At 43.4% G+C, this 27030-nt stretch overlaps 1 protein-coding gene across 5 annotated transcripts in view; it reads left to right on the top strand.

The window, feature by feature from the left end:
- LOC309567856 (kazrin-like) overlaps nt 1–27030 on the top strand; it is a 228340-nt gene that overhangs the window by 171166 nt on the left and 30144 nt on the right. For 4 of the 5 annotated variants that reach the window (XM_082273356.1, XM_082273357.1, XM_082273360.1 and 1 more), the window contains exon 5: nt 2255–2338. The exons of the other annotated variant lie outside the window; for it this stretch is intronic. In XM_082273356.1, the coding sequence (XP_082129482.1) occupies nt 2255–2338 (84 nt within the window). The remainder of the gene's footprint in view (nt 1–2254; nt 2339–27030) is intronic. 5 annotated transcript variants of the gene reach the window in all.

The raw sequence follows: 27030 nt of genomic DNA, 5'->3' as shown, positions 1-27030 counted from the left end.
TGTCATCGGGAGTCGTACCCCGTTCCCTTTTTGTCGCCGGGAGTCGTACCCCGTTCCCTTTATGTCGCCGGGAGTCGTACCCCGTTCCCTTTATGTCGCCGGGAGTCGTACCCCGTTCCCTTTATGTCGCCGGGAGTCGTACCCCGTTCCCTTTATGTCGCCGGGAGTCGTACCCCGTTCCCTTTATGTCGCCGGGAGTCGTACCCCGTTCCCTTTATGTCGCCGGGAGTCGTACCCCGTTCCCTTTATGTCGCCGGGAGTCGTACCCCGTTCCCTTTATGTCGCCGGGAGTCGTACCCCGTTCCCTTTATGTCGCCGGGAGTCGTACCCCGTTCCTTTTTATGTCGCCGGGAGTCGTACCCCGTTCCTTTTTATGTCGCCGGGAGTCGTACCCCGTTCCTTTTTATGTCGCCGGGAGTCGTACCCCGTTCCTTTTTATGTCGCCGGGAGTCGTACCCCGTTCCTTTTTATGTCGCCGGGAGTCGTACCCCGTTCCTTTTTATGTCGCCGGGAGTCGTACCCCGTTCCCTTTTTGTCGCCGGGAGTCGTACCCCGTTCCCTTTTTGTCTCCGGGAGTCGTACCTCATTCCCTTTTTGTCGCCGGGAGTCGTACCTCATTCCCTTTTTGTCGCCGGGAGTCGTACCTCATTCCCTTTTTGTCGCCGGGAGTCGTACCTCATTCCCTTTTTGTCACCGGGAGTCGTACCTCATTCCCTTTTTTGTCACCGGGAGTCGTACCCCATTCCCTTTTTGTCGCCGGGAGTCGTACCCCCCCCTTTTTGTCATCGGGAGTCGTACCCCCCCCCCTTTTTTTTGTCGTCGGGAGTCGTACCCCCCCTTTATGTCGTCGGGAGTCGTACCCCCCCTTGTCATCAGGAGTCGTCCCCCTTCCTTCACGTTAGAAGTTGTCCCTTTACATTTGAAGCCCCCAATTACATCAGAGTTGCTGTGGACCAGGTGACATCTTGTAGCAGCCCAGATGTGCCCCTCAGGCCATAGTTTGGAGACCCCTGTTTCAAAGGGTAAGTTCACCTTTTCACAAAAAATGAAAAGGTGAACTAACTTCAAATATCTTGGCCATCCCTCTGCACCTAGCAGCCATGGTGCCAGTGTAATGGTCTGTACACCGCAATACACAGCCCCAGAATGAGTATCCATCATCATCTACGAAATGGCAAGCATTCTTTGGACAGAGTGACCAATGAGAAGCGTTTCATCCTTCTGGGACACCTTGGTGGAAGAAGCCTTCAGATGCATTTCTCATTGGTCAGTGTGGTCACGCTTGCCATTGCGAGCTTTTTGATGGGTGATCACTCGGGGGCTGTGTATGGACTGCTACACTGGCAGCATGGGGCATCGTCGCACTATGTACAGCGGGGTACAGAGGGGTGGTCAGGATATTTGGAGTTATTTCACCTTTTTTACTTTTTTAAAAAAAAATTAACTTACCCTTTACAGCCTCTGTGCAAGATGAAGGACATGCTGAAAATATGACCTGTTGAGGGTACTTGTGGACTGAGATTGGGAGCCACTGGTGTACAGCAGTGGTCCTCAACCCTGGCCTACAGGACCCACTAACAGGCCAGATTTGCAAGATAACTGAAATACATCCCAGGTGATATCATTTTCTGCTCAGTGATTGCAGTACTCTAGTCTGCATCTCCCCAAGGTAATACTTAAAATCTGGCCTGTTAGTGGGTCCTGAGGACTGGAGTTGAGGACCACTGGTGTACAGCATTGGAAATAATGAACAAAATCACCTCTGAGCTTTAGGGCCTTCACCTAATGGCTGGAAGATTTTCTATGATTCTCTACTGTTCTAGACCTTCATATAAGATGAGTTGTAATTTTTTATCAATGAATGATCAACATGGGTACCTTTTTTAAATCAATAAATCTGGCAGATGATGTATAATTGTGGCAGTAATAGAAAAATAGGAATGAACATGTTCAGATACAATTTCAGGGAGGCACGTCAAGGACACTGATTCACCAAGCTGTTGTAGAACCTAGGCATGCTAAAGTACGTGTTGCATTGATGAGCCACTTTAGCATGCCTTGAGTGCTCTTGGCAGCTTAATGAATTGGGTCCCATATATGAGAAGGTTGGCATCCCTTCTTTTTATGAAGTGTTTTACTCGTCATTTTCCTGGCACTGCTTTTTCCATGTCTCTCTCCTCTCCCGTCCCTTTTTGTGGCTCGCTATAAAAGGATATTCCAGTTAGTCTGTCATGCTTGTGACCTGTTTCTTCAGATTACAAAGTGTGTTGCTCAGAGAAGGGAATACCGCGTTTTTGATCACTACATTGAAAAGGAGCCCTCCACAAGAGGGATAGCGGTAAGACCCAAGTTCCTAGGGGGCAAAAACACCTCTTCTCTTTGTTTTTATCCCTATTTTCAGTACCACCTTTTTTCTTTTTTTTTTTTCCTCCTTCTTTTGATTACTTCTTATCATTTGATCAGTCTGCACCACTGTTATGGCTAACCAGAACACCTTATTTTCTGATCGGCACGATTCTTAACGCACTGGTGATAATCAGAGGATCTGCAATGAGGGTTGTACCGGGGGAGACGTGTCTATAGATGCCAGAACTGATGAAGACAAGTTCCAGCAATGCAAATCTCTTTACAGCCCTAATTAAAATGTATTCTTCACAAAATATGTTCATTGTTCGGGGGGTTCTTAAGGACCCCCTTCATTAGGGTTGAAACATAGTAAATGTTCTTCAGCTATTTTCTCTCCAGGTTGAATGTTGTGAATCAAGAAAATAAAGCTTGGCTACAAGATGGAGCAAATGATCATAGGAAATATTTTTTTTTACAAGGATCATCAGCTCCATCTGGTGGCCATAATGCAGTATTCTTCTAATTCAGAACATTCAACCTGCAGAGGAAATAGCCTAAGAATGTATTGGACGTTGGCTTGTCACTTGCATTCTCACAGATTTCGTTCAACCTGCCAGCAATAAGGCAAAGCTCAAAAAAATATTTTTGTTAGTTATTGGCCATGATTAAAAAAAAAAAAACGAAAAAAAGTCAGCTGGCATCTGTATAAGCACACCCTTACTTACAACAACTCTGAATTTTGGGATTATTTTAATAAGTGATGTATTACTGTTCATGTCTAATGTAATCTTTTACCTTGATAGTTTGATATGTAGTTGCATTCTCATTAACGTTGGGTCATGATTTAAAATTGGTTCCTCTACTACTCTGTATGGAAGGAATTTTATTGTTATTTTTTATAACAAATTATTATTATTATTATATCATATTATTATTAGTTATTACAATTTACAGTATGCTTCTTGTATCATGGAACAAGATAATGTGCTTAATTTAATCTCTCTTTAGACCTCATTTACACCTGAGCACAGTTTTTTTTTTTTTAGACAATTCTCCAGTATTTTTTAAATTTTTTTATGTGTAGGCGCTTGTTTTTTAGAGTTTTTTTCTCATTAACGTTGGGTCATGATTTAAAATTGGTTCCTCTACTACTCTGTATGGAAGGAATTTTATTTTTTGTTATTTTTATAACAAATTTTTATTATTATATTATTCGTTATTGCAATTTACAGTATGCTTCTCGTATCATGGAACAAGATAATGTGCTTAATTTAATCTCTCTTTAGACCCCATTTACACCTGAGCACAGTTTTTGTTTTGTTTTTTAGACAATTTTCCAGAATTTTTTTATTTTTTATGTGTAGGCGCTTGTTTTTTAGAGTTTTTTTTTTTCTCATTAACGTTGGTTCATGATTTAAAATTGGTTTCTCTACTACTCTGTATGGAAGGAATTTTATTATTTATTTTTTATAACAAATTATTATTATATTATTATTAGTTATTACAAATTACAGTGTTTCTCGTATCATGGAACAAGATAATGTGCTTAATTTAATCTCTCTTTGGACCCCATTTACACCTGAGCTCAGTTTTTTAGACAATTTTCCAGTATTTATTTTATTTTTTATGTGTAGGCGCTTGTTTTTATCCTCATTAACGTTGGGTCATGATTTAAACTTCGTTCCTCTACTACTCTGTATGAAAGGAATTTTATTTTTTGTTATTTTTTATAACAAATTATTATTATTATATTAGTTATTACAATTTACAGTATGCTTCTCATATCATGGAACAAGATAATGTGCTTAATTTAATCTCTCTTTAGACCCCATTTACACCTGAGCACAGTGTTTTTTTTTTTTTTTTTTTTTTTTTTTTTTTTAGACAATTTTCCAGTATTTTTTTTTTATTTTTTATGTGTAGGCGCTTGTTTTTAGAGTTTTTTTTTTCTCATTAACGTTGGGTCATGATTTAAAATTGGTTCCTCTAATACTCTGTATGGAAGGAATTTTATTATTTGTTATTTCTTATAACAAATTATTATTATTATATTATTAGCTATTACAATTTACAGTATGCTTCTCGTATCATGGAACAAGATAATGTGATTAATTTAATCTCTCTTTAGACCCCATTTACACCTAAGCACGGTTTTTTTTTTTTTTAGACAATTTTCCAGTATTTTTTTTTTATTATTTTTTAATGCTTAGGCGCTTGTTTTTAGAGTTTTTCAATCTTTTTTTCATATGTATGACATCATAATTATGTGTACCGGATCCTACAGACCTATAAAGGCTTTAATGACCATTCTGGGTACACCGGCTTCTCAATGCCCCCCCCTCCCACCCCCCCCCCCCCCCCAGGACCTCTGCCTCTTGCTTTTGTAATCCATATCTGTGGGGGTCTGATTAAAGCGGTATTAAACCCAAAACCAAAAATGTAATATATTGCAGCTTGCCAATCATTAGATGTGGTGGTTGCCTTTGTTTTTTTTTTGTTTGTTTTTTAGGTTTATTTTTTTATTTATTTTTTTCTGTTTTTTTAGGTGTTTTTTTTTTTTTTAGGTGTTTTTTTTTAGGTGTTTTTTTTTTTTTTTTTGGTGTGTTTTTTTGGTGTTTTTTTTTTAGGTGTTTTTTTTTTTAGGTGTTTTTTTTTCCCTCTGCTTTCACCTGGTGATCTGGCCAGTAACACTCCTCCGGTACTACTGAGAGACAACTGCGGAGGAATGAGCACAGGAAGCACAACCAATAGCACCATTGTTAGTCTTGGGGGAGGAGAGGGGAGTGTCAAATGTATTAGCAGATTTATATACACTAACAATTTGAAGCCAAACTCCAGCTCGCACATCGTAATCAGTTACAGCAAAGAGGTTTTTTTTTGTTTTGTTTTTTGTTTTTTCATTTTGGGATAAAGGTTTTGCTTCAATAAATAAAAGCTGATCATTTTAATCATCTCTGCTGGTGTTAAATAGTTTGTCTCATCCATGAAAACTGATACATTCTGCTGGAGAGCTGTGAAAAACAGACTTACTGGCTGGATCACCACATTGAAAATAGAAGATGTTAAGCGTAAAAAAGAAAACTGATGCAGCAATCACAAGAATTGGTGAAATGCAAAATAATGTTTGCTTTTGGGTTTAATACCATTTTAGATGTGCCCACGCCTTCCAGATAAATGCCCCCACATCCAGCATAGGAGGGCCTGCGCCTCCATTTTTCTTTTTAGTTCCAGATTAGGAGGAGAGCAGAGGAGGACGGATATTCTGGTGCAAAAGTATGCAAAACCGCTTGTGTCAGGTTTTTACAGAAGATTCCATTTGACGTCTATGGGGCAAAAATGATGACACCGCTCCAAAAACAGCTGATTTCTAAGTGACTGAGCTGAGAGATGGGAACAGCCGCAATAGAAAAGAATGCAATTTCGGATTTTGAGCTTTGCTGCGTATTGGGAATTGTGCAAAAATGCACAGCAAAATGCTCAACTCTGAATGTAGATCTTACAGTGTATCTAAACCGAAAACAAAAATGTAATATATTGCAGGTTACCAGTTCTTAGTTGGTGGCTGCATTAGTTTTCTTTTTCAGGCTTTTTTCCCTTTTTCACCTGGTGTTACTTTCAGTGACTCTCTTCCTGTCCTAGGCTGACAACACTTTTCACTGTAGCATTGGAGTAGCGTTGTCACCCTAGGACAGGAAATGTGTTGGGACTACAGGACATGTTCCTATGTCCATAAGGAAGTGTCTTAGGACTACAGAACATGTTCCCATGTCCACAAGGAAGTGTCTTAGGACCACAGAACATGTTCCCATGTCCATAAGGAAGTGTCCGAGGACTAGAGAACATGTTCCCATGTCCATAAGGAAGTGTCCGAGGACTAGAGAACATGTTCCCATGTCCATAAGGAAGTGTCCGAGGACTAGAGAACATGTTCCCATGTCCATAAGGACGTTTCTTAGGACTACAGAACATGTTCCCATGTCCATAAGGAAGTGTCCTAGGACTACAGAACATGTTCCCATGTCCATAAGGAAGTGTCTTTAGACTACAGAACATGTTCCCTTGTCCATAAGGAAGTGTCTTTGGACTACAGAACATGTTCCCATGTCCATAAGGAAGTGTCTTAAGACTACAGGACATGTTCCCTTGTCCATAAGGAAGTGTCTTAGAACTACAGAACATGTTCCCATGTCCATAGGGAAGTGCCTTAGAACTACAGAACATGTTCCTATGTCCAAAAGGAAGTGTCTTAGGACTACAGAACATGTTCCCTTGTCCATAAGGAAGAGCCTTCAGGATACGGGACATGTTCCCATGTTCACAACTTAGGGGAGGTGTTCTGTAGTACATATAGGTGTACCAAGCATGGCTAATAAAGATATCACTGGACATAGACAGCACTGGATTTCTGGCAGGATCAACAGGCATTTGTACTCCATATACAACAGCAAGATGCTTTCAGTGGTATAATTACCAGAGCAAAAAGCGGAGATCATTAGGCCTCATTTAGACATTTGGTTGGGGGTTTAAGTGGCCATTTTTGCCACCCACCAAATGCCCCCCCCCCCCCCCCAACCCCAAGCAGCAGTGGATGAGAATGTTTACATGGCGTGGGTGCGATGCTTCACTTTGCGCTCACAGCAAAGTTTACCAGACATGAAGCAATGCTACATGGGGGAATCGCCACAATCTCCCCACAGCCATGTGCATTGCATGCAGTTGCAGCGCATTTGCCATCAAAAATGGGGCTAAAACAGGCCAGGAGGAGGCGTCGGATCGCTTCCTCACCTCCTTTCAGTTGCCTCTAAAGTGTGATCTGAACTAGGAGCGGGCTTCAGAGGTAAGGGAGATTTAGACACGTCTAAATCTACCCTTAGGATTTACATATGCTTTAACGTATGATCGCTGCTGATTTTGTCCCTGGAAAAAAAGGGAAGGGGGTTCAAAAAGCAAGAAGTGGCCAAGGCCAATTCTTAATAGGTAAAATAGATACAGGATTAGTGAAAGAGAACATGGTGCCACCATAAACATAAGATTTTCTCTGGCCTAAGCAGACAATATACAGCAAGTGTGGTCCTAGGTGAGTGGGCGGTTGCAGACCCCGGGGGTAGACCTGCCGGCTGGCGGCTCTCATTCATAATGGACGTATTATCTCTAAGAGGAACACTCCCTCTTGTGGCCAGAATCAATATCTCTAGCAGATTGCCGTTATCCTTCAAGGATTTACAAGATAAGTCCGCTAAAGTCTTCAACATCAGAAAGAACTCGCCTTGCACACTCTGTTCAAATGACTCCAGAGAGACTGCGGGCGAGATTAGCCGCTTCTATTACATTGACCTATTTTATGAGTCCATCTCGGGGCGGCTCGCTTTCACTGGGATAACGTCTGATTGACATTCTACATTGTCTTGAAAATCTTGCCTGATACTGCCTGATGGACTTGACAGGTAAAGTATTGCTTTTGAAGCTGCTACATCGATATGTACTACTGGATGCCCAAAATCCTCCGATCGCGTTTAGGTACAAAGCGTACAAAGTGTAGTTCCGTGTGTATGGATTATAAATTCATGCCAGAAACTTTACTTTAAAGAACTTAAAGCTAATCAAAGAAGCCGATCAATACAAGCTGTTAAGTCGTTACAATTTTTTTTTTTTTTTAGCAGCTTTTGTTAGTTTGTTGTTACATATGATATGCAAATTGGAGGCTTTCAGCTTCCATAAATCCTGCCAAGCTAAACTGCCGTTTGACAGATTTGGAGCGGTGCCCCTTAGCAAACAGTTATTCATTTCCATGCAGGAAATGCCAAAATCCGATTGGTTGCCATGAGTGACCTTCCCAAGTCTATTGATTTGTAACAATGTAGGCTGTTTTGTATGAACAATTGTCATTTTCTAACGCAAGTTAAAAAAAAAGCAGTATTAACCCCAAAAGCAAACATTTATTATATTTCAGCTTACCAGTTCTTAGATGCGACGGCTGCGTTCGTTTTCTTTTTAAAGTGGAGTTCCGGCCTCAAAATCTACAAAATCGATTTTGGGCCATCACCTGAAAAAGAAATGGATAATCACGATTTTTTTTTTGTTTACTTACCTTGTTATTGAAGAAAATATACTCACCTTTCTTCCTCTTCCTCCCTCTGCCCGCGCCGTCACTTCCTCCTTGCATTGATTCCTGGGAGCTGAACGTCATCGTTCCCAGGAATCAATGCGCCTGCACCGGCCCGCGCTCGTCAGTTCCGGTGCAGGCACGTCATTCCCTGCTAAACAGCTTTTGGGCATGCCCAGAAGCTGTGCAGGGATGACGCACCTGCACCGGAAGTGATGAGCGGGGCCGGTGCAGGGCATTCTGGGTCAAAGAGGATGCGGGAGTGGAGGCAGAAGAGGACACGCTGGCTTCAGCTACCCACACCTGAGATGGCAGCGCTGGAGAAGAAATTTTCAAGGTAAGTATTTCTTCTAAAAGGTAAGTGCGACCCGGGACAGTTCAGAGGCTATCCATTCTGGAATGTACTAGCCCTGACTGTCCCGCGGGTTTTTTTATCTAAATTTCACCCCGGAACTCCGCTTTAAGGGTATCTTTTTTCACCTGGTTATCCTGCCAGCAAGTTAACTTATTCAACAGAACAAGCTGCCCTGCAGATGTAGCAGTTATAAGGCTTAGACAAACCATTTAGAATTGACAAGGGGTGCTTAAAATGATCACCTTGTATTTGCTGACCAAATGTGCCGCCTGTGCTCCTTCATCCAGAGTGGAGGCACTCTAATACAAGAAGTGTGTTACTGGCTAGATCACCAGGCAAAAACAGAGGGGAAAACCCCTAAAAAAAAAAAGAAAGAAAACCATCGCAGCCGCCACTTTTAATTGGCGTGCTGCAATATATAAAATTTTTAGTTTTGGATTTAATACTGTTTTAATTTCATATGTCACCAGTGTTCCCAATTGTATTCAATCGGATATTATTGGTAGGTTATGAAGGATATCCTGGCTTACCATGGCTTCTTTCTCCCCAATCCCAGCGGTTGCCCTCTAGGAACACACTCCTCTCTCTTACTACTTTACCCGGCTCACTTCCTGGCATTTCAGCCCGCAAAAGCGTCTGCACCTAGCACAGTTTGTATGGGAAAATAATCACCCGCAAACCATATAGAAAGAGGATTGCAAGTGACTCCCCCCCCACCCTTACCTCCTCCAGGCCTGACTACTAACATTTCCCAGGGCCCGCCCACTGGCTATCCCACCAAATCCGACATTCCCATATATTTAGCAAAGAGACATCCCCATCCAGCAGAGACATCCCCATATATTCAGCACAGAGATGGCCCAATCCAGCACAGAGATGGCCCAATCCAGCACAGAGATGGCCCAATCTGGCACATAGACGGCCTCGTATATTGAGCGAAGAGACAGCCCAGGCCAGCAGAAACATCCCTATACAGTGGGTACAAAAAGTATTCAGACCCCCTTAAATTCACTCTTTGTTATATTGCAGCCATTTGCTAAAATCATTTAAGTTCATTCTTCTTCCTCATGAATGTACACATAGCACCCCATACTGACAGAAAAACACAGAATTGTTGACATTGTTGCAGATTTATTAAAAAAGAAAAACTGAAATATCACATGGTCCTAAGTATTCAGACCCTTTGCTCAGTATTTAGTAGAAGCCCCCTTTTGATCTAATACAGCCAGGAGTCTTTTTTGGAAAGATGCAACAAGTCTTTCACACCTGGATTTGGGGATCCTCTGCCATTCCTCCTTGCAGATCCTCTCCAGTTCTGTCAGGTTGGATGGTAAACGTTGGTGGACAGCCATTTTTAGGTCTCTCCAGAGATGCTCAATTGGGTTTAAGTCAGGGCTCTGGCTGGGCCATTCAAGAACAGTCACGGAGTTGTTGTGAAGCCACTCCTTCGTTATTTTAGCTGTGTGCTTAGGGTCATTGTCTTGTTGGAAGGTAAACCTTCGGCCCAGTCTGAGGTCCAGAGCAATCTGGAGAAGGTTTTTGTCTCAGATATCCCTGTACTTGGCCGCATTCATCTTTCCCTCGATTGCAACCAGTCGTCCTGTCCCTGCAGCTGAAAAACACCCCCACAGCATGATGCTGCCACCACCATGCTTCACTGTTGGGACTGTATTGGACAGGTGATGAGCAGTGCCTGGTTTTCTCCACACATACCGCTTAGAATTAAGGCCAAAAAGTTCTATTTTGGTCTCATCAGACCAGAGAATCTTATTTCTCACCATCTTGGAGTCCTTCAGGTGTTTTTTAGCAAACTCCATGCGGGCTTTCATGTGTCTTACACTGAGGAGAGGCTTCCGTCGTGCCACTCTGCCATAAAGCCCCGACTGGTGGAGGGCTGCAGTGATGGTTGACTTTCTACAACTTTCTCCCATCTCCTGACTGCATCTCTGGAGCTCAGCCACAGTGATCTTTGGGTTCTTCTTTACCTCTCTCACCAAGGCTCTTCTCCCCCGATAGCTCAGTTTGGCCGGACGGCCAGCTCTAGGAAGGGTTCTGGTTGTCCCAAATGTCTTCCATTTGAGGATTATGGAGGCCACTGTGCTCTTAGGAACCTTAAGTGCAGCAGAAATCTTTTTGTAACCTTGGCCAGATCTGTGCCTTGCCACAATTCTGTCTCTGAGCTCTTCAGGCAGTTCCTTTGACCTCATGATTCTCATTTGCTCTGACATGCATTGTGATCTGGAAGGTCTTGTATAGACAGGTGTGTGGCTTTCCTAATCAAGTCCAATCAGTATAATCAAACACAGCTGGACTCAAATGAAGGTGTAGAACCATCTCAAGGATGATCAGAAGAAATGGAAAGCACCGGAGTTAAATATACGAGTGTCACAGCAAAAGGTCTGAATACTTAGGACCATGTGATATTTCCGTTTTTCTTTTTTAATAAATCTGCAACAATGTCAACAATTCTGTGTTTTTCTGTCAGTATGGGGTGCTATGTGTACATTCATGAGGAAGAAGAATGAACTTAAATGATTTTAGCAAATGGCTGCAATATAACAAAGAGTGACAAATTTAAGGGGGTCTGAATACTTTTCATACCCACTGTATATTCAGCAAAGAGACAGTCGCAGCCCAATCCAGTAAAGAGACAGTCACAGCTCAGGCCCACATCCAGCAACACTGTTAATCAATTGACTAAAAATGTAAAGTCTAACAACTTGTCTCAACAGTGAGCAGTCGGTCAGGAAGGCAAAATGCAGTGCAGCTCTTCCACACAGCTGAGCTGTGACTGGCGTCCAAACCAGCATCCAGTCTGCAGGGAGAGGCGAAGCGCAGATAATATTACTCCAATTTCCCCTCTCTCAGGCTGCAGCCAGAACCAAGTGAGCTGCATCAGCTCAACCTGCAGCCACCCTGCCAAAGCAATAGTATGTAGAGAGTGCTTCTTGCTCCCTATGTCTGGTGGAGGTGCTGGAACGCTGTTCTGGCACGTTCCACCAGAAAAAAAACCCTGGCTGTTACAGTACAGTAAGTTAGCATTTCATTGATTTGGGGGCCCAGGCTGCTCGGTAAACCCGGGCACCCCACATGTGTATGGGCTGCCCCCCCCCCCCCGATGGCAGCCCTGATAACACACTGGGGTTGATTTACTAAAGGCAAATAGCCTGTGCAGTTGCACTCTGTAAGGGCATTTGCTCCAGAGTGTAGCAATCGAGGTGAGGCTTCACTATGAAAATACCCAATCGCATACATGCAAGGGAGGAAAAAAAAACGTTTTTGCTTGCACATGATTGGATGGTGGAAGTCCTCAGAGCTCCCCCTCATTTACTAAGCTTATAGTTACCAACATTTAAAAAAAAATTCCAGGGACACTTTGCAGCACAGCTATCAATTACCACACCCACTTCCCTGAAGCTCCGCCCACTCTGCATAATTAACCTCGTCCACTTATCATATTATAGGGTCTACTCAATATACAGAGAATTACAGGAAATTAAAAAGGGAATTTCAAACTTAAGGCCACAGTAGCAGAGTTGGAATAATTCTGCCATTCAGCTGCACTACTTCTGTGTAACATTTATGGGCAGCCCGATTAACAGGCGTTTCCAGGGACAATATAAATTACCTGGGACAGGCTCCTATTTGCAGGGACTGTCCCAGGAAAAAAGGGACAGTTGGCAAGTATGTAAGCTCTGGAATAAATGCCCTTGCAGAATGCAACTGCACGTGCAAAGTTCACAGTCTATTTGCCTTTAGTAAATCAACCTTACTGCCTTTGAATACCTCACTGGCACCTGCCTGACCAGATCTGGTCACCTCACCTTGAGGCCAGGGTACACACACTACTATTGTCTTTCTCCACAACCATATGCTGCTTCTGCAACAACTTGTCTCCGGGAGAAAGGAGCCCCCGAATCACAGCCAGCCCCTTGATTATAAGGCTGTGCACACCTGCTTCTTCACACTGCTGGTCTCCAATAAAATGTGGACCCATTGTTAGAGACTTCATCCTTCATAGGACTCCTTAAAGCCTCTGGACTCCAGAACCCAATCTGGGAGTTACCAATCCTGGAGAAAACTGCAATCCCAGACATTCTGGAGCCCCTCAACCTTCATTAGTGAGAACCCTGTGTTACATATGCTCCTTTATCAACCTGGCAGGGTATAGCACTGTCACATTATTAACTGTGTATTAGCGCAATTGTCACTAGACCTTGTGCATATTGCTTTAGTTCCCCCTGGCTGCTCATTGCTCACGGATATCATAACCAGAATAGATTGGGGCAGATGGGCGCTCAGTGTGATTGTGAAAATGAACACGGCCCGCAGGGTCAGCGCTGACAATGTGGTCGTCATTGCTGCAGTCTCTTGCCGTGCCGTTCCTCCCCACCTCCTAGAATTCTAATGAAGTGCATTCAAGTGACTGGTCTCTTCATTTTTATCAGCACTGTCTGTACATTAGTAGCTGGCTCCAATATGTACAGACCTGTGTGCAGACTAGCCTGCTCTGTAAACAGGGTCTGTTTACCGTGTAAAGTGAGAGTTACTGGGAATGGAAGAGACATCCCAGTTCACCCATTAGGTACCAGAGACATACATTTAAAGTAGAACTACTTCTGATGGAAAAGAAATACCAGCCCTTATAATGCCCATGCTGTGCTTATGTATAAGCCACAACAACTATCCTACCAAATCACAATTTGTTCAGGTGTTTAACATGCAAGATTGTAAAATAATGGTCATACAATATCAGTTCTGTTCATCCCAGCACGGTCTGGCAGATGCAGCTACCATAGAGACATGAAGACAGTTATAAAAATTAAAAAGACAAATCCATGCTAGGTCAGGAGTAATAGTAAAAGAAGCAGCCACTCTAAGGCCCCTTTGGCTCCTTTCACACAGGGCGGACCGTATTGCGATCCGCTCCGGTACTTTTTTTTTTTCTTTACGGATACGGATGACACTTGTGTCATCCGGTCCGTATGTCCGCATATCATCCCATCCCTTTGCGGATGATATACGGACATAATGTATGTCTATGGGATTGCGGATGTCAGCGGATGACACCGCTGACATCCGATTTTGCGTCCTTTCCGTTTTTTAAACGGAAGAAAAATAGGGTTCTGTTCCGTTCCAAAAAACGGAACAGAACTGAAAGGACGCAAATCGGTCATCCGCTGACATCCGCAATCCCATTGACAGGCATTATGTCCATATATCATTCGCAAACGGATGGGGTGATATACGGACATACGGAGCGCCCGTGTGAAAGAAGCCTTTCACACAGGCGGACCGTTCAGATCCACCTGTCCGTTTTTCAGGCGGATCTGAACGGTCCCCCCATACATCTCTATGGGGCATCGGATGTCAGCGGAGACACGTCCACTGACATCCGATCCATCAAATCTGGACGGATGGAAACCCTATTTTCCATCCGTCCAGCGGATCGGATGAGAACGGACCGTTCTCATCCAATTCCCCCATAAAGAACAGTGGGAGCCTTACAGCTCTGTCTCCGCACACAGCGCAGAGACAGAGCTGCCATCCGCCTGCTCAACGGGGGATCGGCGGATCGATCCCCTGCTGAGATAAACTGAGTCCGCCGACGGACTCCCCTGTGTGAAAGGGGCCTAACAGCTATGATACCAGCTGTAAACAATGGAATTCAAATAAGAAGCATCGCTAAGAACTCAAATGTACAATATGTAAGCAGTAATATCCAGGTGTTAAATCCTATGTGTAATTAACACAAATAAATGTGTAATGTGATAAATAAAACATAACACCTAAAAATCATACAAAAACTGAACATTCAATATCATAATTGGTGATAGTCCAAACAAATAAATATAGCAATATGCAAAATCTTGAATTGAATATAAGTAAAGTCCTTTCAATAATGAGCAAAAAGTGTCCATAAAGTGCAAAAATGCAAACAAAGTTGATTGACGAGCTTCACCACCAAACACCAACACTTGGCATACGCCTCTTACCGGATAGCGTGGACCACACATTATAATGGTCATGAAAGCATGTGTTATCCTGGCATCTGTGATAAGCGGTGACTATTCAGCAATACTTCCAGATAGATCGAGGATGAAAAAAAAATAGACAAGCATAGTGAAGCCTATTTACATGTAAATCACTTTATTTAAAATATATGAAAGTACCTCAAATCGCTTGTATGCAAGCAAACCATATAAAATCCCAGCAGACTGTCAGCTCGTGAAATGGAGAAACCGCGAACACCGACTTGGCGTGTGTGATATTGTCAGTATGGGCCAAATCCCAACGTGTTTCGTCATCTGTGACCTCTTCCAAGGAGCAGGCCAGACAAAAAAATCATAAAGACCGTTGCCCAGTGTGGGTGTATGAGCGATTAAAAGGTTCACTTTTATCAAAAAGTTGCCTATGCATTTTTTGGGAAAAAATAAACCCTAAAAACTGTGTGGCTTTGACTAAATTGTCCTTGCAATTGGTGTAGGTCCTTTTTGCACCTCCCAAGGCCTGCCTGAAAAACACAGATGGTATCCCTTTGTCCTGCCTTGCTGCTAGGACATTGCTAAGAAGCTTCTAGCTGCTACTGCTCACCTTTACCATCATAGGGGCTCTATAAAACCCTTCCACATGTGTGCTTTATTCCCCCCGACAGAGGAGATAACAAATTGCGCATTAGCGGGGATTTAAAGAAAAAGAGAGCACATGTGATAGGGAGGAGTAATGAGGCTGGGAGCTTCTTAACAGCAAGACCGGATGGAGGGACACCATGTCTGAAAGGACCCCCCAACCCCATGGTCTCTTTATATTGACATTGATGGGGATAGCAACATTTACAAAAAAGCTTCACCATTTGCGTTGTCAGTACTGGCCTTTCCCCATCAGACACAAACTTTCACAAGTAAATCCTTCTCTGTCAAATTATTGCCAGGTACAAAGTTTTGACCAATATCACTATTCCCCTGGTTTACTGCAGGACCATGGAGTTTAATCCTGAGCCCTAGGCTCCTGCCTGGGTTGCCTTATGGTTATCCAGCTCTGCTAATGGGTTCACATAAGTGTCACTGGTTGGATGTCAAAGGTGGGAAGAGGGGTTGGAAAGGTTAGAAAGCTTGCCCTGAGCTTCATTTTTGATTCTTGTGCCAATGCTCTCTGTCCAGGTCTCCTCTCCATACCTCTAAATCTGTATCCTCAGCAAAGCCAAGCATTACAGGTTTATGGAGTGTTCTAAAAACATCTGCATGTCCAACCACCCTGTAAGGCTTGGTGCACTCCTAAGCATTTTGAAGGGCTTTTCTAGAAGCACTTCAACACTCAACATGAGGATTCCTATTGCATCCTATGGTGCCTGTTCACCTCTCTGAGCACCATGCTAATCAAAGCTGAAAAAGTACCTGACCTTCTTTGGGGCTGAGTCGCATGTTTTTGGACCCTATAGTCTACAGTGGGAGCGCCTACAAAATGCATGGGACGTGTTTTATGCCTCTTTCTCCTAGTAACAAGCTTTCAATTGGCATTTTCTGCTCCCACTGGCAACAGTCCAGCCCCACTAAAGCCTGAAGGACCGACGGTAAACTGGCCCTTTGTTTGGAAAGTTTGGAGCACTTTGCAGAAACGCTCCAGCCACACATAAAAAAACAAAACAAACCACCTCCTGAACTCAAGGTAGGTGCTCTGGCAATAGTCAGCCTTATATCTTCAAAAGTTTGATGCTAAGCAAGACCTTGTGGCCCCCTAAGGGCTGGGGGAGTCCAAAGGGAAGACTGGAAAAACAAAAAAAGAGGGCGCACCAGTCTCGCGCACTACTTTTTAAAAAACTTTTATTAAAGAAATTAAATGGTTGTGTACTCACAAACAGTATATGGTAACAAGCACATCAGTATCCACTGTGTCCCACGTCACCTGGTCCACTGCTCCAATCCCAGCATGGGGAAGACCCTTCAAATGGATGACGCTTGAAACGCATGAGCCATTTGAGGTCTCCTCCCCATGCTGAGATTGAAGTGGACTAGGTGGTGCGAGACACAGTGGTTACCATATGCGGTTTGTGAGTACACAACCATTTTCTTCTAAAAAAAAGTTTATCCACTTCCCACCCAGACCAATTCTGACATTTCTCTCCTACAGTATTTTTTTTTTGCTAGAAAATTACTTAGAACCTCCAAATGTTATATATGTTTTTTATAGCAGAGACCCTAGAGAATAAAATGGTGATCGTTACAGTTTGTTATGTCACACGGTATTTGCGCAGCAATTTTTTTCAAACACAATTGTTTTGTTAACCATACACTTTTGTGAATTGTAATGCATAAAAACACATTATGTAACCAATTTTTTTGTAAACTATAAAAGTTGATGTTACGCCTAACATGTCACGCTTTATAGTTGCACGTGCTTGTGAAATAGCACCAAACTACGGTACTTAAAATTCTCCATAGACGACACTTTTAAAAACTTTACAGGTTGCCAGTTTAGCGTTTATTGCTCTCACTCTAATGTTTGCGGCAATACCACAAACATGTGGTGTGAACACCGTTTGCATATGCGCGTGCAACTTACACATGCGTTTGCTTCTGCATGTGAGCACAAGGGAATGGGACGCTTTAAAAAAAAAAATATATATATATAAAAAAAAAAAAATATATATATATATATATAGTCCAGCCCCACTAAATATATTATTTTACATTGCCCCTTTAATTTAATTTTTTTTTTTTTATCACTTTTATTTCTAAATGTAAACAACCCTTGTGATAGAAATTAGGCATGACAGGTCCTGTTTATGGAGAGATCTGGGGTCTGAAATATCTCCTCTACCCTGGAAAGCATGGGATTAAAAAAAAAAAAAAAAAAAACATGGATCTCTGCTTTCTAGGGAAAAAATAGTGGTGTTTACAATTGCGGGAGCCGGAAGTGATGTCATGGCCTCCCAGGGTCATAGAGATGGCCAGGGACTATCCGATCTTTGGCCAGCTCTGTGGCATTCCAGCGCCACCGCTAAATGAGATCTCCAGCTTCTTGATCGCACAGGAGAGCCCAGAGAGGCAGCGGGAGGGAGGGGATGCCACCTCTGCTGCCTGTAAAAGAAATTCAGCGTATAATAAGCTGCTAGGATGGCTTTACATTGTAGGGAATCACGGGCTGAAAAAAAACAAACAAAAGATATCTAGATGATGCCTGTAGCTGCAGGCATCATCCAGATATCTCGATTTAAAGTCCATGAGTCATGGTCCTCAGTCATATGATGTCAAAAGTAGTCTAAGTACCAACTGCTGACCTACTGAGTGCGGGATTAAGACAAGGGCCGAGCGCAGACTCCCCCCAAGCATGGATGGTGTAAACTGTGTCTGAGCAAAGGCCAGTTCTATGCCCCACTGGAGACTCTCCTCCACCAGGATGCCCCGACCGAGCTCTCCCCAACTGATCCGGTCAGGAACCTGGATTAGGCCGGTGGTGAGTAGAGAATACCTGGGGCGGAGCTTCAACCTGGAATGGGGGTCAGGAGGAGGCTGGGAGGGGGGGGGGGCAAGTCTCTGCAACATGGTCCTCTGGTTTGTAGTTGCCAGTCATCCCCTGGCGGGAAGTGGTTAAAGGCAATGTGCAAGGATAATGCGCCCTCCGTTTTTTTTGTTTTTCTTGTGACACATATAAAATAACATTTGAAGAAGCCCAAGTGTGCACCTAGCCTAAAGACTATGACCAGCTTTAGGATCCAGGTATTGGGATCACTTGAATTATCCAAGCATCTGGTGGTCAGATGTTTTAAAGAAGGCTTATCCAGTCTGGACACAGAATCAGTGTGGAGCACCACATGTTGCCTAAATAGGGACTCAAGAGTATTGGTGTTTCCTAAAGAGTTTCCCCACATGGCATCCATCAGATTCAGGTATATCCTTCTGACATGTCCTAAAACACCCTAGTTGACTGCAACGGGCAGCAAACTTTCCTTTCATACACTTTTAATATCTTTGTTGCCGAGTGAACATCCATTATGCTACCGATCTCCTGGGCAGCTCAAGTCAATTAATCCTAAATGCAGCATTAAGACTAATCTTGTTATTAGGAGGAAAAAAAATAGGATTGAAGAAATCAGTAATCTTCTTAATCTGTGGTGAAACATTCGCAATACACAATCTGCATTAATTGAGAAGGTTACAGTGGCTTTAATGCAGCAACGTTTTTTCAGCCAGCGTGACAAAGATTCGATTGTTTGCTTACACAAATCCTAAACCCTCAAAAATAAAGAGGTGTTATGGGGCAACAAAAGTCTGGAGCCCAAAAATCGCTCGGTGGGCTGTAAGTTGTGTTGTGCAAATATTTTTTAAAAATTGTAATAATTGCAAACAGGCAGGATCTTTATTGTAATGGTTTTTCTGCAGTAAAATTCACTTACCTGACTCTTCGCAATCCCTGCTCTTTGGCCATCTTGATTGGCCGGCACAGGATGACTTCACTCCTTTTGTTATTTTGAAAATTCTTTTTATTGCTTTTAACAAAAGTATAAAATATGCGGTAGTACATACAACGGTTACAACCATAACCATAAAAAACATACAGCACAATGCAGGGACCATTGGGGGCGCAGGGGCGCCTTCCCCCTATCCATGCGTCCGGCCCCCTAATCTACATGTAGGGCACCGGACGCATGGATTCCAATGGGTTTTTTTTTTTTCTTTTTGAAGCACGTGATTAGAGCCAGAGGCTCTAATAGGCTTCAAAAAAGGGTGGGCTCGGGGCGCAGAGTACTGCGCCCTGAGCCACCCAGTCGTGCGACAATAGCGAATTAATATATACGCTATTGTCACATGGATTCTCCTCCTGGCCAATCAGAAATTGGGTCCTGAGACCCGTTTCCCGATTGGCCGAAAGGAGAAGCCATGCCATTGGCCGAGAATGGAGGAGATGCAGGACACCGATGGGGATGCCGCCGCCACTGCACCTGACTGCCGACTGCCCTCCACAAGTCCAGGGTGAGAGGGTGGGTGAGCCGACGACCAGGGCGGGAGGGGGCGGTATGGTGTGTGTGCTGGTGTGGTCCGTCTGATTGGTTTTGGGTTTGTCATCAATTTAAGTCATCCAACGCTGTCCAATCAAGATAGCCAAAGACTGGCACTCAGGAGAAGATGCCAGCTCCAGTGAGGTCCCCACACGGGCATCAGACCATTGGAACTAAAGTAAGTACGTGTTTTTTTTCTTTGCCTTTGTTGTATATGGTGATACTCATCTGATAGCTCCAGAAATTTTGCTTTGTCATCTACCTGTTCCCAATTGCTGATAAAAAGGAGTTGGAAAGAAATTGCTCAGTGGCAAGATAGTTCTACATCAGCGAGAACAGGGACAGCCCCATTGAACTACTGCGCAATGTGTCACTGCTAAAGCTACCTGACTTCTGGACCGGAAGGATTTGCCCCCTTAATGACCAGGCCATTTTTTGCAATTTGGCACCGCGTAACTTTAACAGACAAATGCGCGGTCGTGCGACGCTGTACCTAAATAAAAAGGATGTCTTTTTTTCACCACATATAGAGCTTTCTTTTGTGGTATTTAATCACCTCTGCAATTTTTTATTTTTTGCGCTATAAACAAAAAAAGAGCGACAAATCTGAAAAAAAAATAGTTTTTTTTTCACATTCTGCTATATAACATTCCCCCCACAAAAAATTTAAAAATCCAATTTTTTCATCCTTTTAGGCCAATTTGTATTCTGCTACATATTTTTAGTAAAAAAAAAATCCCAATAAGTGTATTTTGATTGGTTTGCGCAAAAGTTATCACATTTACAAACTAGGGGAAAGATTTGTCCTTTTTATTTTTTTACTAGTAATGGCGGCAAGCTGCGATTTTCAGTGGGACTGTGACATTGGGGCGGACAGATTGGACCCCTAACTGACATTTTTGAAACTTTTGGGGGGACCTGTGACATTACTACAGTAATCAATGCGAAAAATATGCACTGTTACTGTAATAATGACACTGGCAGAGAAGGAGTTAACCCAGGGGCGATCAAAGGGTTAAGTGTGAGCCTAGAGGAGTGTTTTCTAACTGTATGGGGGGGGACTTGTGAATTGAACTCAGAGACCTGTAATCCTATATAGGAGGATCACAGGCGCTCTGTGATCATTTCAGAGAGAACAATGGCTGTGCTGTGTTTACAACAGCAGACCGCTGTTCTCTCTTAGCGGGGAGCGATCACGGATGCTGGGCAGCAATGGCAGGCTGCCGGCCCCGCAGATTGACATCCCCGCTGCCTAGTGGGGGCAGGTGCGCGCCGGTGGCGGCGTGAGCTCGCCCCCAGGAGAGCTTTCGCAAACGGTTGTACAGGTACAGCAGTTCGCACTAGGGATGCACCGATCCGATATTCGGATCGGATATCGGCCCCGATACGGGCAAAATAGCTGGATCGGGGGATCTGTAAAATTAACCGATCCACTGGCCGATCCGGTTTTGCTCTTTATAGCTTGTGAGGGAGCAGAGAACAGCTGTCAAAGGAAAAAAAAAGAGCCTCCTGCAAATGCCTTTCAACTCTCCCAGTTAAGTAAAAAAAACAATGATTACAATGTATCTTTCCGTTCCGTCTGCCGGAGGAGGGAAGTTTAACCTCTTAAAGACTAAACCCATGACACTTTAGATTTTGAATGCACAATGTTATAAGGTATCTGCCGTTACCGATCCGAAATAATTATTTTGTTATAAGCTCACAAAACAGTACTTCCGTATCGGACTCGGGATCGGCGATTTCACAAAGCAAAAGATCAGGATCGGGACCAAAAAAGTTGGATCGGTGCATCCCTAGTTCGCACAGCCGAGCCAGCCTGCCGCAGGATATCTGCAGCGGACGGTTGTCAAGTGGTTAAAAAATAAGATTGGAGTCCTGCTGTATGTAATGCCAATTATAAAAGAAAAAAAAAAACACGTTCAAATATACACTGTCACTGAGACTGTCTGTGAACATTTTACTATTCTGTAAAAACACACTTAGGCCTCTTTCACACGGGCGCACCGCCCGACGGAGTCCACTCTGCTCAGCGGGGGATCAATCCGCCAAACCCTGCTGAGCAGGCGGATGACAGCTCCGTCTCCGCTCTGTGTGCGGAGACAGAGCTGTCAGGTCCCCATGCATCTCTATGGGGGAATCTGACAGACGGTCCGTTCTCATCTCATTTGATCCGATCCACCAGACGGATGGAAAATAGGGTTTCCATCCGTCCGTTTTTGACAGATCGGATGTCAGGGGACATGTCTCCGCTGACATCTGATGCCCCATAGAGATGCATGGGGTGGCCGTTCAGATCCACCTGAAAAACGGACAAGCGGATCTGAACTGACTCCCTGTGTGAAAGGGACCTCAGTGTTAAAATATCCCCAAGCATATCATATAAGGATTTGTACATTTTCAGTGTTGCCCTCAAAGACTCATTAAAGATCCTCTGCCTGCTGTACAATTATTATTTTTTTGTTTGCATTTGTACATGTTGGCATTCCCCAGCTTCACATGCCTTTTTTTGCCAGTAGTTCGCTTATTAGCTGTAAAAATGAGCAGCTTATTGGTTAGTATTTCTGCATTTCTCCCTGTGCTTGCATGGTTTTCCTCCCACATGCCAAAGACATGCTGGTAGGCTAATTGGCTCCTGTCTAAATTGGTCCTAATATATGTGTGTGTGTATGTGAGATAGGTGCCTTCGATTGTAAGCTCCTTGAAAGCAGGGACTGATGTGAATGTACAATATATGTAAAGAACTGAAAAAAATTTTTGGCAATATAAAAAAAAAAGTATACAGTATCTCACAAAAGTGAGTACACCCCTCACATTTATGTAAATGTCTTAATATATCTTTTCATGTGACAGCAATGAAGAAATGACACTTTGCTACAATGTAAAGTAGTGAGTGTACAGCTTGTATAACAGTGTAAATTTGCTGTCCCCTCAAAATAACTCAACACACAGCCATTAATGTCTAAACTGCTGGCAACAAAAGTGAGTACACCCCTAAGTGAAAATGTCCAAATTGGGCCCAAAGTGTCAATATTTTGTGTGGCCACCATTATTTTCCAGCACTGCCCTAAAGGAGTTTTAAGGTTTTTAACCTTAATGCATTCTTCTTGGTTGCAGCTGCCCCCCCAGACCCCCGTTGTTATTACCTGAACGTTACAGCGATGAGCAATAGCCCAGCAGCTTCAGCCTCTGTCTCGGTCCTCATTGAAAAGATTGATAGCAGCAGGAACCATTGGCTCCCGCTGCTGTCAATCAAATCCAGTGACACGAGAGGGGGGGCAGGGCCGAGTCCTGCTGTCTGTGTCAATAGACGCAGCAGCAAGACTAGGGAGCGAGCCCGCATTGGTGTCCCTATGGAAGTGTCTCTCCGTGGGGGTACCTGATGAAGAGGAGGAGCCAGAAGCGACACCGGGGCACCCCAGAAGTGGAGGATAAGGGCTGCTCTGTGCAAAACCCTTGCACAGAGCAGGCAAGTATAACATTTTTGTTGTTTGTAAAGGTTAGTTTTTTTTTTATCACTTAAACCCTCTTGGGCATGGAGTTCACCAGAGCTTTAAAGGTTGTCACTGGAGTCCTTTTCCACTTCTCAATGACGACATCGCAGACCTGGTGAATGTTAAAGACCTTGCGCTCCTCCTCCTTCCGTTTTGAGGATGCCCCACAGATGCTCAATAGGGTTTTAAGTCTGGAGACATGCTTGGACAGTCCACCATCTTTAGCCTCACTTTTTTAGCAAGGCAGTGGTCACCTTGGAGGTGTGTTTGGGGTCGTTATCATGTTGGAATACTGTCCTGTGGCCCAGTCTCAGAAGGGAGGGGATCATGCTCTGCTTCAGCATGTCACAGTACATGTTGGCATTCATGGTTCCCTCAATTAACTGTAGCTCCCCAGTTCCGGCAGCACTCATGCAGCCCCAGACCATGACACTCCAACCACCATGCTTGACTGTAGGCAAGACACACTTGTCTTTGTACTCCTTACCTGGTTGCCACCACACACGCTTGACACCATCTGAACCAGATATGTTTATCTTGGTCTCATCAGACCACAGGACATGGTTCCAGTAATCCATGTCCTAAGTCTGCTTGTCTTCAGCAAACTGTTTTTGGGCTTTCTTGTGCATCATCTTTAGAAGAGGCTTCCTTCTGGGATGACAGCCATGCAGACCAATTTGATGCAGTGTGCGGGGTATGGTCTGAGCATTGACAGGCTGACCCCCCACCCCTTCAACCTCTGCAGCAATGCTGGCAGCACTCATACATCTATTTCCCAAAGACAACCTCTGGATATGACGCTGAGCATGTGCACTCAACGTCTTTGGTGGACCATGGAGAGGCCTGTTCTGAGTGGAAATTGTCCTGTTAAACCGCTGTATGGTCTTAGCCACCATGCTGCAGCTCAGTTTCAGGGTCTTGGCAATCTTCTTATAGCCTAGGCCAGTGATGGCGAACCTTGGCACCCCAAATGTTTTTGAACGACATTTCCCATGATACTCATGCACTCTACAATGAAGTTGAGCTTAATGGGAAATGTAGTTCCAAAACATCTGGGGTGCCAAGGTTCGCCATCACTGGCCTAGGCCATCTTTATGTAGAGCAGCAACTCTTTTTTTTCAGATCCTCAGAGAGTTCTTTGCCATGAGGTGCCATGTTAAACTTCCAGTGGCCAGTATGAGAGAGTGAGAGTGATAACTCCACATTTAACACACCTGCTCCTTATTCACACCTGAGACCTTGTAACACTAACGAGTCACATGACACCAGGGAGTGAAAATGGCTAATTGGGCCCAATTTGGACATTTCCACTTAGGGGTGTACTCACTTTTGCCAGCGGTTTAGACATTAATTGTTGTGTGTTGAGTTATTTTGAGGGGACAGCAAATTTACACTGTTATACAAGCCGTACACTCACTACTTTACATTGTAGCAAAGTGTCATTTCTTCAGTGTTGTCACATGAAAAGATAGAATATAATATTTACAAAAATGTGGGAGGTGTACTCACTTTTGTGAGATACTGTATATAACTTTTGTGAGATACTGTGTATATATATATATATATATATATATATATATATATATATATACTGTATATATATTTCATCTACAGAATAAATTAAATAGCCAAAATTTAACAAGATTGCCACCCCCCCCAATAGACTTCATTACAGTTCCTTTCTGGATTGGGGTTTGCCAAATTGCCAGCAAGGTTTGCCAAATCCTTAGCAAGTTGAATTTGGACGTATTCACTGATCATTAGCAGGGCCTGCTCCCCTATCAACAGTTTGAAACTTACTGGCAGTTGCTTAAAACTTGCTATACATTTATAGATTTTTTTTTTTTAATTCAGCCTGCAGCAAGGATGGAAAAATCCCCCTGCTGAGTAATTGTATGTAATATCTGAACCCGAATTGCTATTGATTAGCCGAAGAGCAGCTGCATCTGATTGGATGCAGCTGCTGTTTGGCCAACATTTCCACCCAGATCCTTTGATTTTTCAATGGAAGGATGTTGGCTAGAAAGAGCCACCCCTGAAGCTAATTTTGGCTAGTTCATTAAAGTGGAACTTCACCCAAAAGGAAAAATTATGCTATTCTGCCTCTTGCCCCCCCCCCCTTCCTCTAACACCTTTGGACATTTTTTTTAGGGGGGTGGTGCCTGATTTAGACAGGTACCCACTCCCACTTCCGGTCGGATCACCGCAGCAGTCCTGCCCCCCCCACCTGCAACCTGTGATGTGTTCCAGAAGGCTGCAGGACCATTCACAAAGCACGGCGTGGCTCGCAACAGCTGGCTGTGAAACCACAAGAAGTCACAGCTGGCTGCCCACAGTTAACATGCTGATGCTAGGGACCCAAAGACCGGTGGACAGCTGGCTCTGGTGATGACGACGCTGGGCCCATGAACAATTAAGTGCCCTTATAATAAGTCAGCAGGTACAGTATTTTTGGTTCCTAGACTGAAGAACCTCTTTAAGAACGTGTTGAAATTCACACCGTGTATCCCCAGCTTTAGAATCCTCTGCAAGAAGCTGATGTACAAACTGAAGCCATGTCTTTATGAAGCTTTGTGCTCATGGGACATAGTCATGATGGGACATAGTCATGCTGGACCATAAAAGCCCCCCCCCCAACTTGTACTACAACGTTTGAAGTATATAATTGTCTAAAATGACTTAGTATGCTGTAGCAATTGTACCCTTGACTGGAAACACCTAAACCCAATACTTGGAGGGGTGTCCAAATACTTTTGACCATATAGGTAGGTGTGATGTTCAGATTCCCCCATATTTTTTGCTATAAAGTGTATATAAGCACACACTATATATATATATATATATATATATATATATATATATATATATATATATATATATATATATATATATATATATATAATTTTTTTTTTTTTTTATGCAGAGTGATGTTCCCCTTTAATACCAAACCCAATGTTCATTGTTCAGAGCCTGGCTGTTAAGGAGAACTTGTCTAGAGCTGTCACGGTTTTTAAGGACCTTAGGAACAAGAAAACCCACAAATGACACAAATTCACCTCCATGTTCTGGATAATAGGAAAATCAGAGACTTACAGCCCCAATGGGGGCAATTATGTAGACCTCCAGTGCACCAGGAATTCCTGACTTTAAACAGGCTGTAAATACTCTGTCAAGACAAATGAGATAGTGTAAATACCACGTCTAAATAAGATCCCAATAGAAAGCATCTTGATAAATATCCCCTCGGGATAGAAACGTTGCTCCTTTTTAAACACTTTGCCGAAATGAAATGGTCCCCAGTGGTACATTCTCATTTGCACTTTGGAAGCGGTGATTGGAGCTATGAAAGGCTGACAGTTTCATTCAGTTACAGCTGCTATATGAGCAAAATAAAATTTTGACTGAGTTATATATTATATTTGATTTCTAGAACTGTCGGATGAAAGCCCAGAAAATGAAGGACTCCAACATTGATATCCTGTTGCGTAGTCGTCAACTGCACAGTGTGACAGATGCATTTGTAGTAGAATGTGCATGTCAACGAGGGTGTTACTATAAAACCAAACCACAAGACCTGAGCAGAACCCGAGGAGGTCCAGTGTGGTTAGTTTGCATAATGGTTTTAGAGGCGGCAGGGGCATTTGAGTAGTTCATTGGCATACAAATTGCAGGTAAGGGAGGTCTCAGCCAATGCTTCCTGAAAAATTTATTCAATTTTCAAATTTGTCCAATAGCCAAA

Source organism: Pelophylax lessonae (genome assembly GCF_965119305.1).
Source record: "Pelophylax lessonae genome assembly, chromosome: 12".
NCBI classification, from domain to species: domain Eukaryota; kingdom Metazoa; phylum Chordata; class Amphibia; order Anura; family Ranidae; genus Pelophylax; species Pelophylax lessonae.
The sequence above is the reverse complement of the archived record's forward strand: the minus strand, read 5'-3'. Positions and strand labels throughout refer to the sequence as shown.